Source organism: Bos mutus, chromosome 4 (assembly GCF_027580195.1).
Source record: "Bos mutus isolate GX-2022 chromosome 4, NWIPB_WYAK_1.1, whole genome shotgun sequence".
In the NCBI taxonomy this organism is placed as follows: domain Eukaryota; kingdom Metazoa; phylum Chordata; class Mammalia; order Artiodactyla; family Bovidae; genus Bos; species Bos mutus.
The window spans coordinates 91,148,443-91,163,570 of record NC_091620.1 but is presented as its reverse complement, the minus strand read 5'-3'; the positions used below and the strand labels follow the sequence as shown (position 1 = coordinate 91,163,570).

The window sequence follows — 15,128 nt, the reverse complement described above, 5'->3', positions numbered from 1 at the left end:
TGGCAGTCTTGATTCCAGCTTGTGCTTCTTCCAGCCCAGCGTTTCTCATGATGTACTCTACATATAGGTTAAATAAGCAGGGTGATAATATACAGCCTTGACATACTCCTTTCCCTATTTGGAACCAGTCTATTGTTCCATGTCCAGTTCTAACTGTTGCTTCCTGACCTGCATATAGGTTTCTCAAGAGGCAGGTCAGGTGGTCTGGTATTCCCATCTCTTTCAGAATTTTCCACAGTTTATTGTGATCCACACAGTCAAAGGCTTTGGCATAGTCAATAAAGCAGAAATAGATGTTTTTCTGGAACTCTCTTGCTTCTTCCATGATCCAGCAGATGTTGGCAATTTGATCTTTGGTTCCTCTGCCTTTTCTAAAACCAGCTTGAACATCTGGAAGTTCACAGTTCACATATTGGTGAAGCCTGGCTTAGAGGATTTTGAGCATTACTTTGCTAGCCTGTGAGATGAGTGCAATTGTGCAGTAGTTTGAGCATTCTTTGGGACTGGAATGAAAACTGACCTTTTCCAGTCCTGTGGCCACTGCTGAGTTTTCCAAATTTGCTGGCATATTGAGTGCAGCACTTTCAGAGCATCATCTTTTAGGATTTGAAATAGCTCCACTAGGTTTGTTCGTAATGATGCTTTCTAAGGCCCACTTGACTTCACATTCCAGGATGTCTAGCTCTAGGTGAGTGATCACAGTATTTTTTTTTTTTTCCTTCAAATAGGCAATACAGTATCATTAATTGCAGTCACCATGCCATATAGTAATTATATCCCCGGGACTCATTTATATTATAACTGGAAGTTTATTCCTTTTGACCACCTTTGCCTCCCTGTTGCCAACCACCAACGTCTATTGGTGGCTGGGGCAGAGCTCGCTAGTGACAGGATCCTGAAGGAAAATTACTCCCAGCTGCCGCGCAGGCCATGAAAGAGCTACTGGGAGCCCGGGTAGGGGGATGTGCGCAGTCACAGCAGCACCAGCTCCCGGTTTTATACCACCGTCAGGCAGCCCATCCATATTAGCTGGCACGTTACTTCCGCGCCATCCAGCATAATCTCCAAGGGGGCCTGCAATTCTTCCTGTACTTTTCGTACAAGGACTCAGACAAGGAGGCATCCGGAGGGGGAGGTGCCTGCTTAATCCAAAGCGAGTACACCTGTTTGGGGCACGTGAACAAATCTGAGACGCCAAAAGCTGGTCATTAACAAAGGCCTAGCAGAAGGGGAGAAGGAAATGGCGCCCCACTCCAGTATTCTTGCCTGGAGAATCTGTCTATGGGGTTACAAGGGTCGGACATGACTTAGCGACTAAACCACCACCACCAGCCGCAAAAGGAGAGGAAGGATGGGGAATTTAACCTCACTAGTGAAACCTGCAAGGGACTAAGTCAGGGGAACAAGGCGGCAAAAGGTCACAGGTGCGGTGTGATGCGTACCGCGCACTTTAGCGGCAGGGAAGGGGCTCTCTGGCAGTGGCGTCTGCTAGGTGAGAGGGCTGGAAGGTGGGGCAACGAGGGGTATGGAGACCAGGCCGAGTTTTTGCGTGCTTCGGAACAGTATGACAGACTCTCCGGAGAGAAAAGCAGGATTTTGGAAGAAAGGCTCCAAATATGGAAGCAGCACAGGGCTAACAGCCAAAGAAATATTGTATCTTTTAGCAAGATGCAGCGAACCATCATGTCGGGAAGCTTGGCCACGGGAAGCCAGCATTTGAGGATTAAGCTAGAGACCCCGGTGTGAGTACTTTTCTGCCTCTGAAAAGCAGGTGGAGCTGCGGGACCAGCTGCCCGAGGCCGCAAACGTCTGGCCTGCTGGCGGGGCGTCTACTTGGGGGCCTCCGCTTAGCTTTTCGCAGTGAAGCCCGGGCCGAAGCTCGTTCAGGAGGACGTCTGGGTGTTGCTTACACACTGCCATGCAGCCTGGGTCACCCTGGGGGGCAGTGGCCGCAGCCTCCTGCCCCTGGGTCCTGGTCGGCGGCCAGGCTCCCCAGTTTCTCTCCAGGTAGCTCCTCTCTGCGGCGGCCTCCGCCTTTCTACTCCTGGCCTCTGCTCCGAGGTCTGGCCGCCTTCACAGCCAGCCTCCTCCACCCTAGGCTTGCAGCAAGAGTCAAGGCTTCTCAATTTGTATTTTCCAGGCAAGAGACGTTTGTATTCTTCTTTCCCAGTGTCCATAGACCACCCAGTGTTTTAACTTTTTAGAAAAGCCCACAAGTGTGCTCCATGTTGGAAAGACCTGTTACATCCTGGAAAGGGAGGCAGAAGTTTGGGTGCATCCCTCCCGCCCCCCGGGCTCCTGTGCCTCTCTCCAGCCTCTGATGGACTCCTTGAAAAACTTGTCTCCGCATGCTTCCGGAACAGACTGCCCACCTGTCGTGGGGCCTGGCCGGGATGAGGCGCTCTTTGCTTCTTCCTGATCGCCCCGGTGGCCTGCAGGTAGGTTAGAGGTTCTTGCCCGATTCATTTCAAATGCTTCTGGAGACTTGTGTCCGTGTCCTCTTTTCTTTACTGATTCACCAAGTTCTCCAGAACCTAGGACTCACGTCCGCTTCTCCCTAAGGTCTGTTGCATGTTAAGGGTTTGGCTTTAACATTTTATAACAAGCTTTTCTATAGAACACATTTTAACCACCAGCAGACCAGTTATTCTCAGTGGAGCTCCAGGAGGACAGTGGCCCTCTTTGGCCTTGGGGTGGGGAGCTGCTTGCCCTTGTTTGATCTATGACTCTGACATAATACCTAGGCTTGTCTTTTTTCTTTTTTAAGACTTAATTTAAAAAATGTATTCTGGGAGAATATACTTTTTAAGGTTTTATGAGCTTGCATTTAATGCTAAGTTTTCCCTTAAAAATAGCAAATATGATTGTGATTTTGTGAATGAGAGAAAAACAAAAGAAAACAAAAGCCTTTTTATGGCTGGATAGAATTTCATTGCATAGATATGCTGTATTTATCCATTCTTCACTTGATGGGTGTTTGGGTGGTTTCTTTGGGCTGTTGTGAATGGTGCTGATATCAACACGTATAAATTTTTGTTGGACAACTGGTGTCTGTTGAAGCACAACAGTTTTTACTTATGAGTATATCTGTTTGGGGGAGGATCACTTCTTATTTCTAAGAAGATTTACTTCTGTATTTCCTCTAATAATTTTATAGTTTTAGCTCTTATATCCTGTGATCCATTTGGACATTTTGTGTTTGGTGTGAGGAAGGGGTTCAGATGCATTCTTTTGCTCATAGATTCATAGTTGTCCCAGCTCCATTTGTTGAAAGATTCTACTTTCCCTTTTGAATTTTCTTGGCACCCTTGGTGAAAATCAGTTGGCCATAAATATGAGAGTTTATTTCAGGATTTTCAACTCAATTCCAATTCTAGATGTCTATCCTTATGCATACTACTTTGATTACTATAAAGTGAAAGTGAAGTTGCTCAGTCGTGTCCAACCCTCAGCGACCCCATGGACTGCAGCCCACCAGGCTCCTCCATCCATGGGATTTTCCAGGCAAGAGTACTGGAGTGGGGTGCCATTGCCTAACTGTGTATTAAAGTTTGAAATCAGACTTTCCTTCCTGCCTTTGGATATCTGACAGAGTTTGTGCTATATGATCCTTGATGCAGGGACTAGGTGTAAATGCTACAGTCTATCCATTTATCCAATATTATTATATCTAATTTGCTTTCTTGTGTTTTTATTTAAAAATTAAATATGAGTAAAAGCTTCTTCACTCGATGGATTCATGTTTATGCCAAACTTTGGAGATCACTGCTCTCAGGTACCATATTTGGGTTCTGTTCTGCACTATATAAGGTTTTAGCCAAATGTCATCAGCCAGTGGCTCACCCCTACTTCAAGCCCCCAGGTAATATTGAATTACTGGTACATACTCAGTAACATCTCCAGAAGAGTAGATTTTCTCTGAAACTTCATCTCAGTCACCCTGTTCTAACAGTAAATCAATTGTATTATCAGTAGTTATAAATAATTGTTTCTAAGTGTCTTTATGTTTCTTTAGTTTTTGTTTGCCTATTTAAATTTGTTTCTTCTTCTGTTCCAGAATTGTCATCTCAAGTTTCCAGTTTACATTATTTTGCATGTAAAAGGACAAATTTCTCAGTCCTTTAGGTGTCATTGTTTTCTCATTGAGGTGAACTTAATGATAATATGTTGAAATTCTAAAGACAAAATATACTTGAAATGTACACATTTTATATTATCAGTGCACTGCAGTACAAATTAATTGATATCTTATGAATATATGATCTAGAAGTAAATTAGTGTACTTAGTAAAAAATATATTTTTCATATTTATTTTCTCATCTACTTTTACTTTTTCTTTTTTTCTCACTTTTTTTGTATTTTCCAATAAATCTTTGTTCCTTCCCTAAAACATCTTAGTCTTTCCAATAAAACCAATTTTATGTTATAATAATATTGGTGTTTTATATGTACCCATTTATTAAGCATTTTAAGTTTATTTTTGATGTATTATTAATACAGAGAAAATAATGAAGATTATAATAATGAACATCCAGTTTCAGAGATAAGTAGAAATAATATATATATAAAGTTCAATCTCCTCCCTATTTCATCCCCCTCCCATTTCTTCTTTTCTAAATTTGCTTTTTGTTTTTCCTGTACATTTCTTTATATTTTTATTACACTTACATGTATTTAAACAATGTATACTAATTTGTTGACTTCATATACAGTTTTTGCTTTTTCACTCACCAATTGTACAGTAGGTTTGCTGTCCGTCTTCACTGTTACTGAATATTAGCCCACTGTTCTTTAAGGTGGTTATAACAATCTATTCGTCTACAAGCAGTCTGTGAGTTTCTCTTGCTCTGTATTTTCAATGATGTTTGGTTATCATCAGAGTTTTAAATTTCTGATCAGTCTGATGAGCATAAAGTGGTTATTGTTGTATACATAAAGTAGATGTTAAACGTTGCTTTATTCTATGTTTTGCAAAGATTTTAATCTAATTTCTGGCTTGTGTTTTTCTGGCTCATAAAAAACAGAAGTATTTGAATTTCTTTCCTCCTATAAGTTTAGAAAGGTATTCTCCATCTTTTTTCATAAAACTTTAAAAATTGTGCATTTTGCATTTCAGTTTTTAATCCACTCTTAGTTCTTTGCATGTAGTGTTAGGTAATTATCTAAATTCATTGTTCCGTTAATGGGTAACCTGTGTCCCCAACATCATTTGTTGATTGACATTCTTTGTTTACCTGCTACTCTGTAGATCATCTCTCTTGTATATGACGAGTTTCTATATACTCATGGGTCTGCTTATAGGCTCTCTATTCTGTTCCATTAATCTGTTCTTGTGCAAATATGTCTTAATAATTTAGCTTTTAGTATGTATAGATATCTAGCTGGATCTGTCTCCCCAACTTGTTCTTTATTTTCAAAACTTGCTGGCTTTTCTCTGCCTTTGTGCTTGTATGCAAAATTTAGGATCATCTGAAACATACCAGAAATTATAAATTCATTTGGGAAAAACTGGTATCGTTATGATAATGATTTTTTCACAGAACATAGTGTATCTTTTCATCTACCTAGTTTACATCTCTGACTAATATGGTCAACATATATGACCTGAATAATATTAGTTCCTCTTTTTTTCAGTAAAATATAATAAATTACTCACCATTTAATCATTTTTTAATGTAAGATTCAGTGGCATCAAGTAAATTCACATTGTTATTCAGCCATAATCCCCATCCACCTCTAGAATCCTAGAATGTTTTCATCTTCCCGAATTGAAACTGTACCCATTAAACAGTAACTCTCTTCTTCCCAGCTCCTGGCAACCACCATCCTGCTTTCTGTCTGTATGAATTTAATTATTCTAGCTAAGAGTCGGCGGAGAAGGCAATGGCACCCCACTCCAGTACTCTTGCATGGAAAATCCCATGGATGGAGGAGCCTGGAAGGCTGCAGTCCATGGGGTCGAGAAGAGGCGGACACGACTGAGCGACTTCACTTTCACTTTTCACTTTCCTGCATTGGAGAAGGCAGTGGCAACCCACTCCAGTGTTCTTGCCTGGAGAATCCCAGGGATGGGGAAGCCTGGTGGGCTGCCGCCTATGGGGTCACACAGAGTCAGACATGACTGAAGAGATTTAGCAGTGTATTGTATAAGTGAAACTGCACAGTATTTGTCCTATGTAACTGGCTTATTTCTCTTTGCATGATGTATTTAAGGTTTATCCATGTTATAGTATATGTCAGAATTTCTTTCCTCTAAACAAAGTGAAAGTGAAGTTGCTCAGTTGTGTCCAACTCTTTGTGACCCTGTGGACTGTAGCCCACCAGGCTCCTCCGTCCATGGGATTCTCCAGCAAGAATTCTGGAGTAGGTTGCCATTTCCTTCTCCAGGGGATCTTCCTGACCCAGGGATCGAACCCAGGTCTCCCACATTGCAGGCAGATGCTTTAACCTCTGAGCCATCAGGGGAAGCCCTTTCCTCTAAAAGCTGAATATTATTCCATTGTAAATATTAATGCTTTTAAGTTTGTTGACACTTGCTTTATTGTATTGGTCAATTTTGCAATTGTTACATGTGTGCTTGAAAGAATATATATTTATTGGCTGCAAATTTCAACATTTCGCAATTCAGTATTTCACCATTTCAGCAAGGAAACCCCACTCATTTTGCTACCATTTGCTATAATCTTCCACGATGTTGATTTTTCTTTGTGCTTCTGCCAATTTACACTTTTTATGCGTGGACCCATGTTACTAGTTTAGAATTGTTTTTCGGTTAATTGAACTTTTGTATTATTTTTTACACCCCTATGTGATCTCTAGTATTTTCCCCATAAAAATCTATTTTGTCTGGTTCTAACATGGTGGCTCAAGGCTTTTACTACTTTTTGTTGTTACTGTTATTATTTTCTCATGTCTTTGTGACTCCAGGGACTAGTAGAGTCCATGGAATTCTCCAGGCCTAGCCTTTCACTTCTCCAGGGGATCTTCCCCACCCAGGGATCAAACCCAGGTCCCTCACATTGCAGGCAGATTCTTTACCAGCTGAGCCACAAGGGAAGTCCAAGAATACTGGAGTGGGTAGCCTATCCCTTCACCAGTGGATCTTCCCAACCCAGGAATCAAACCTGGGTCTCCTGCATTGCAGGCAGATTCTTTACCAACTGAGCTACTAGGGAAGCCCCTGTGACTTCATAGAATCTTTAATTTGATCTTGGTCCGCCAGAGAATTTAGCCTTTCTATTTTTGAGATTCAATTTGGCTGTCTTCATGTTTTATTAATAATTGGTAAATTGAGTATTCACATCAACTGTGTTTAGTGATGTGTGGGAATTTGTTTCTAGCATCTTATTTTGTGAATTATATTTGTACAGCCTTTTCAATGCTTCATTTTTTTTCTTCCACTTTTTTTAGACTGATTACTTGTAGGTTTTGTCTCTTTCTCAAAAATGTTTGTCTACTTTAGTGTTACACATATTATTTCTATTTATTTAATAGCTACTTTTAAATTATTAACATGCATGTTTAGTTTTTAAAAGTCTAAAGTTAACCAGTATTTCTACACCCATACTGAATAATACAAAGACTTTCAGTTCAGTTCAGTCACTCAGTCGTGTCCGACTCTTTGTGACCCCATGAATTGCAGCACGCCAGGCCTCCCTGTCCATCACCATCTCCTGGGATTCACTCAAACTCACGTCCATCGAGTCGGTGATGCCATCCAGCCATCTCATCCTCCGTGGTCCCCTTTTCCTCCTGCCCCCAATCCCTCCCAGCATCAGAGTATTTTCCAATGAGTCAACTCTTCCCATGAGGTGGCCAAAGTACTGGAGTTTCAGCTTTAGCATCATTCCTTCCAAAGAACACCCAGGACTGATCTCCTTTAGAATGGACTGGTTAGATCTCCTTGCAGTCCAAGGGCTGCAAAGACTTTAGAACATGTAAATTCCCACTTGCCCTTGGCATCTTACAAGATAAGCTCTAGGGATATTTATGATTCTAATTCTGTAAAAGCAAGACTTCTTAAATTCAAAACACTGAAAAACAAAAAGAAAATAGAATTTTCTCATCATGCCAAACAAGGAATAACATATAGGCTTTAAATAAAAGTCTTTAAAAACTGAATTTTAGTATTTTTAAAAATTATTTTCCCATGATCTTTTTCTTTTGTTTTTAGGTCATATCTTTTGTTAAACCAACTCAAATATTTAATTTTGATCATTTCAAAGATTAAACTGTAATATACGATTTTTGTATTTGCTTTTCTAAAATGGCATGATGAAATTGATTATAGCAAACAAAGAGCAGTATGTCTGGAAGCAAATGTAACCATCCAGAACAAAGTGAAAACCCAGAAGCCATAAAATAGGTCCCTGAGCAGTGGCAGCAAGAAAGCAAAATAAACCAAACAGAAACAAAATTTAAAAATCACTGCTGTTACCAAAAATTAGAACCTTGAATCTCCTCAACCCAGGGCTTTATCACCTCATAATCTCCATTAGCAAGCCACTCCCAGAGACTCAGCTTTAAGCAAGAACAGCGTGCTTGCCATACAGACTTCTATACGGGGACCCTCTTTCCAAATAGATCGCAGTGTTTATTTACCACAGCTTAGAAAGGCCTAGGCCCTAATGACATTGATGTCTTGCTACATCACTGAAGAATTTATAAAATGGGCACATAATAACTGTTCTGTGAAAGTAATTGGAAGCCTTTATCAGTGATGGGAGACAGGTGATGCTCAGGTATAGTGGCCTTACGCTACTTCATAGAGGAAAGATTGTATAACACATCTCGGTAGCCTGAGAGAATGTCCCTGAATTACAGTTTGGCAAAATAACCAATCAAAACAAAGCTCATAGTTAAATCATCTGAAAGAACCAAAGTCTGTATATGCATAAGAAACAATCTGAAAATAATACATGTATTTAAAAAAATATTTTAAACAAGAATGCTTTTTGGAGGGATGAGAGCATGTTTATTATTCACTCATTGAGCATGACACATTTTCCAGAGGCACTCAATAGATGAAAGATTGATTTCGATATCAACAGAATTTTTAGTAGCACTCTGTTCTAAACTGTTAGACATTTTATTTTTCTGATGATGCAAGAGAAAAACATGCATTTTTGTCCTTACTTGGGAGTATGGAAAATAGCCATGAACAAAATTATCTCTTGTTAAAAAATGTTTAATGAAACACTTCAGTTTTAGCTATGAAAATGCTATCTCAGTTTTCGGTCTCATGGAGAAGGGAAATTTTCTCTGGGTGAGAAGTAACACGCATCTGAAATCAAAGTGCCTGCTGTTTTGTGATGTTTTGGTCACTAATATGTACCATAATCGGAGAAGGCAATGGCACCCCACTCCAGCACTCTTGCCTGGAAAATCCCATGGACGGAGGAGCCTGGTGGGCTGCAGTCCATGGGGTTGCGAAGAGTCGGACACGACTGAGCCACTTCACTTTCACTTTTCACTTTCATGCATTGGAGAAGGAAATGGCAACCCACTCCAATGTTCTTGCCTGGAGAATCCCAGGGACGGGGGAGCCTGGTGGGCTGCCGTCTATGGGGTCGCACAGAGTCGGACATGACTGAAGCGACTTAGCAGCAGCATGTACCATAATAATCTGTGCCTTACCGGATTGTCAAAATTCATCCTGTACATTAAAAGCTATACTTTATTTGTAAGGGTGTATAATTATAGTCCACTCTTTTGAAAATGAATAAATGTTTCTGTTTTATAGTCCTTTTTTGACAGAAAGTTCAAAAATTCTTGACCCATGGCTGCTCTTAGAACCAGTGATTATGAGTCTGTCCTAATGAAGTGTTTGAAAGGCTCAGCTATTTATTTTAAATTAACATTTGCCATTTTTGTTAATTAAAGTTTTAATATAGGTGATAGGCATAACGTTTGGAAATCACATGAAAGTACAGAGGAAAAAAAAAATAATTCTCAAATCAGTCCCTTCCCTCAGCTCTTGGCTCCATCACTGAGTAACTTCAGAGAATTGTATTAGATAATTCTTATGTCTGTTCTCTATTTTTTTATGTTTCCATTAACCATTCCTTGGCTTTTTATATTATGATTGCTTATAATATGCTTTCTTGTTTTATCCTTATAGTGAGATCTTAAGGATAGCTTAGTATCTCCTTTCTATTCACGTGTTTATTCACCATATATTTATTAACACCTAGTGTATATGTGGAAATACATGAGTCAGTGTGTGAAGCTCACATCCTTATGATACTTACTAATCATGGATAAAGTACTTGAATTTGGGGTGTCAACCCATAAGATCAGGAGCCATGTTTAATTCACTTTCCTGACTATTCACCCCATCATGGGGTCTGTTTCCCATCTGTCATGCATAATAGATATTGGATGAACTCTTATATGTGATGAATACTATTGAACAAGTTTGTTTCTTACTTATATTGCCATTTTCCTAATAGTAGAAGTTGGATAACTAGGATTTTGCTTGCCTGGTTGTGAAGTTCCATACTGAGATGTAACACATGTGTCATGGTTATGAGTTGCTACTGCTGCTGCTGCTGCTGCTAAGTTGCTTCAGTCGTGTCCGACTCTGTGCGACCCCATAGACAGCAGCTCAACAGGCTCCCCCATCCCTGGGATTCTCCAGGCAAGAACATTTCCTGGTTCTTTTTAATCTAAATCATATTCTTCTTTAAAGTTTTTCGTGGTACTCTTTTTCCCATATAGCACTCACATTTATAATTGCATTATACTTAGAAATACTTAGTATCTGTCTCTTCACTAGATGATAAACATGAAAAAGGAGTGGGTTGCCATTTCCTTCTCCAATGCATAAAAGTGAAAGTGAAGTTATGAGTTATCAAATTATTATTCCATTATCTCAAAGGTCCCTGTGAAGTCCAAGTAAAGCAATGAGTATGCTTTACGAAGAAAGAAGCAAAGAAGGTGGTGGTGTTTACATGAACTCTTAGAGTACTGAGCTATTCTTTAAGAGAGAAAGTATTTAGTAACTCCAGTGATCTAAAACATGGTTATGTTATTGAAAAAATAGCACGGCCTCTAACTGCCAAGTTTGTGTTACTATTTTTAATGCACAAATACATATTTAGCCTTATAAGAAATATAAGAAAAGACATAAAATGGAGCAGAAAATAAGTTCACAGATGGATTAGATCCAATCTCTGGTTGATCTCTTTTCCCCCTCCCCCGCAAAACATATCTAGATCCTTGGCCCCATTCATCTGGCCAATTCAGTTTATTCTTTACATCTCACATTAAATGTGACTTGCTTAAAGAAAGTTCCCTCAACCTCTAAATCATATTCTTCTTTAAAGTTTTCCGTGGTACTCTTTTTTCCCATATAGCACTCATATTTATAATTGCATTATACTTAGAAATATTTAGTATCTGTCTCTTCACTAGACGATAAACATTAAAAAGGCTCAACACACCAGCAACGTGTCTGGCTCAGGGTATGAGCTCAATAACTAGTTACTGCATGCAGTAACTCTAATACATAAAAGATGATGGCAGGGAAAGAGAGAAATAGAGTGGAGAGGAAAAGCATGTATAACATGTGAGTTTAAAAGGTTTGCGATAAGATTTGACATGGACTGTAGAGGAGGTGAACGGTTGCTGAATGTGAAGCCTCATGGACACACCCAGAGCAGGTGACACAGAAAAGATTGGAAGCACGGACGATCAGGGCCAATATGTCCATTAGACACAGCAGACACTGTGCCCAGAACCCACTATATTCTAAGGTACCCACAAAATATTTTAAATGTTAGTTTTTATCAGAAGAAAAAATAGATATTATAATAATGATTCCAATGTATGCTGATCTTAGCATAAAAGGCAATGTTTAGTATTTTTTATAGAGGAAAGAGCCCATGAAAGAATACAACCCTGAGGATGTTATTTGTTAAACAGTAGGTAGGAATTTGAGCTAGAACCTGAAGAAGGAATAGAAGAGCTAACATTGAAATTCAGATGGGTGTCAGGTCAGGGAGAACCTGGGCTTCCCAGGGGGCACGAGTGGTAAAGAACCCACCTGCCAATGCAGGAGGCGTAAGAGACATGGGTTTGATCCCTGGGTCAGAAAGACCCCCTAGAGGAGGACATGGCAACTCACTCCAGTATTCTTGCCTGGGGAATCCCATGGTCAGAGGAGCCTGGCGGGCTACAGTCCATGGGGTCGTAAAGAGTCAGACATGACTGAAGTGACCGAACACACATGCGTGCAGCGAGAACCTAGATGACAGCCTGGGGAAGCTCTTCAAACTTTGCTTTACCTGCACAGACTTTCTGTCACCTTTTTGCTTATTAGTAGAGCTTTAGGAAGAGAGTTCTTGCAGGAAAGAATAGGATGGGTTGATTTTTGAATTAGGATAGTTAATCAAGGGCCTTTTGCATTAGTTTGAATTGTACAGTAATAGAAACAGAAGGGGTGGACATTACAAACATCTAGGTATATATGTACCCAGGCACTTTAGATCCTATGCAGAAGAGCTCATTTTCCCATAGAAAACTCCCAAAGACCTAATTGCACATTTGCATGTCCTCTGTAAGTTCCATGAGAGGAGAGACTGTGCCAACCCTACTGCTGTTTCCTTAGGGAATTACACGTGGAGATACTCAAGAAAGCAAGAGATTTAGAGACTTCAGAAGTGTTACGACTATTGTTAACTAGGACTAGATCTTGGCCAAATCATTCTAAACATCAAAGCACATGCCCAGGGCCTGATGATGTGACAAATACCTTCCAGTTGATTGATGGTTCAGTTATTTTTCAGAGCAAAACAGAAATAACATCATATACACATCATTACTTAGAGCTTATTTTAAAGTTAATTTTTAATGATTCTTTTTTCCAAATTGGGAAATCTGTCTATGGTCTATAACTGAATATATATTCATATTCATAACACATGTATATACAGCATTAACTCATACAGAGAAAATCACAATGACATAAAGCCATGTAACATGCATTGAATACAGTCGTATTGTAGTTAGACTTGTTAGCATGCTCATTAAATGAATACTTTGGATTCAAAGGATGTGCCCAGCCTTGTAGTAGAGGAGCAACCATTCTAACAGGAAGGTTAGGCTGGGGCTTTACTAAGGAGAGGTGACATCTGCTTCCAGTCTTGAAACCGTGCATGCTTGAAGAAGCAGAAGAGCAGGTAGATTTTTAAAATGCTAGAAATTGGTCTTGTGTTTAGAAGGCTTTGTTAACCTTTTGGAGTATTAGTTTCCTTATCCATGGCATGAGAGGTGATCATCTTTTGTATCACCGTAGAGCTGCTTTTCATGTCTAATTGGAATATAGAAAAGGCAGGAAACATAAAAATCAATACAAAGGTTATGAATTGCCTGATGCTGAGGACAGAGGACCTATTTAGGGTGTAATATTGATAGTTAAACTGTAGTTTAATTTAGTTAAGTTAAACAGAGATAGTGCCTGTCTCTGTTTTAGAGATTGTCTTTTTTTGGGGGGACAGAGGAATAGGTCCAGTGAATCTTTCAGGAGCTTCCAATTCTGGCTCTTTGATAAGTTGAGACGTATGAAGTATGACAATATTGTTAAATACTGAGATTGTATTTAACATTGTTTAAGGAAACAGTTTTTTTTATACTATTGGGATTATATCATCAGCGTATGAAAAAGTCATTCTGTACGATTATACAAAGACTGTCTATGTGTGTGCTAGTCGCTCAGTCACATCCAACTCTTTGTGACCCCATGGAATGCAGCTCACCAGGATCCCCTGTCCATGGGATTTCCCAGGCAAGAATACTGGAGTGGGTCTCCATTCCCTTCCCCAGGGGATCTTCCCAACCCAGTGACTGAACTCAGGTCTTCCGCCTGAAGGGCAGATTCTTTACCATCTGAGCCACTGGGGAAGCCTGTATGAAGACTGAAGGTGGTCAAATATAGGCATTTAATTGGCAACATTTAGGCTCCTGAAAATTTCATTGACAATATTACTTGAAGTGAATTCAGGATAGGGTTTTCAAAATTGAGTCTTGGTGGTGGTTTGAAAACAGTTGAATTGTTCTACCACTTTGCCATTGTAACAGTTCCAGGCTGTACTCAAAACATTGGTATCAAGGTAGGAAATGAGTCCAAGTCGATGTTCCTCTTGAGGTTAAAGGTCTGTTTCTTTCAATCAGTTCAAACTGACAGGCCTCCTGCCATCACCTCCTCCTCAGCCAGGCAGGCAGGCCCTGGCCGTCAGTGTGAAAACATCTGTTGAATGGATTTATTGACTAGATCGTGTTTTTTTTCTCCCTTTCTCTATTTTTTTTTCCTTCACACCGTTTATTATGTCTCTGACCTGATGAACTTAATTTGTTGACATGTCGCTCTCAGTGTCTCCCTGCGTGCTGGCCTCATGTTTCTCTCTTCTGTGCTCTTTTCTTGGCAGCAGTCCTTCTTGGAGCCCCAGCACACACGTGCAGTCTCGGTGCGCCAGGCTCAGCTGGCTCCTGTGGGCATGGAGGGATTAGAGAAAGAGCGTCTGGTCTCCAAGACCCACTCCTCCCCCGCAGCCTCCACGTTACCTCACCCAGCAATGGACCGCCCCCTCCGGCCCGGCTCTGCAACTGGTGAGAATCCCAAAAGACTTTCCCTAATAGGCAGGCTGAATGCACCGTTTTTGCAGGATTAAGCGATTTAAATGCTCAGAATAACTCCAAGGGCAGAACGCTCCATTTTAACCCAATGCAACCCAAATTTTATGACGTTGTATTGGCCACAAGACAAAGCAGCACATCTGATAAATCTTGGGCTTAGTATTAATAGCCTCATAAATTGTTATCATTCAGGGGCCTGGAAAACACATCAACAGGTGCATGGGTCCCTTCTGGAACCAGAGATCCCCTCAACATTCTTTACCATCTCTTCCTTCCAGTGCTTGTGGCCCCGAGGAAATTTACGATGCTAACTTCACTCAACTCGAAAGAGTGCCCCCTTCCAGTGTGTTTTTCTTGCTGTTGTGTTTGTTTCAGAGTTTTGTCCTGGCTTTTCATACAAATGACTCATAGGAGACAGTGGTGCCAAGGCAAACCTTGTTTAATTCTACATACATCAGTTCCAATTCCATTTATTATGGCACCGATGGGTGGGC

At 40.3% G+C, this 15,128-nt stretch overlaps 1 protein-coding gene across 1 annotated transcript in view; it reads left to right on the top strand.

Moving 5' to 3' along the window:
* HDAC9 (histone deacetylase 9) overlaps nucleotides 1-15,128 on the top strand; it is an 810,729-nt gene that overhangs the window by 489,402 nt on the left and 306,199 nt on the right. Inside the window, exon 13 of the mRNA XM_070369757.1 lies at nucleotides 14,427-14,607. Coding sequence (XP_070225858.1) covers nucleotides 14,427-14,607 — 181 coding nt within the window. The remainder of the gene's footprint in view (nucleotides 1-14,426; nucleotides 14,608-15,128) is intronic.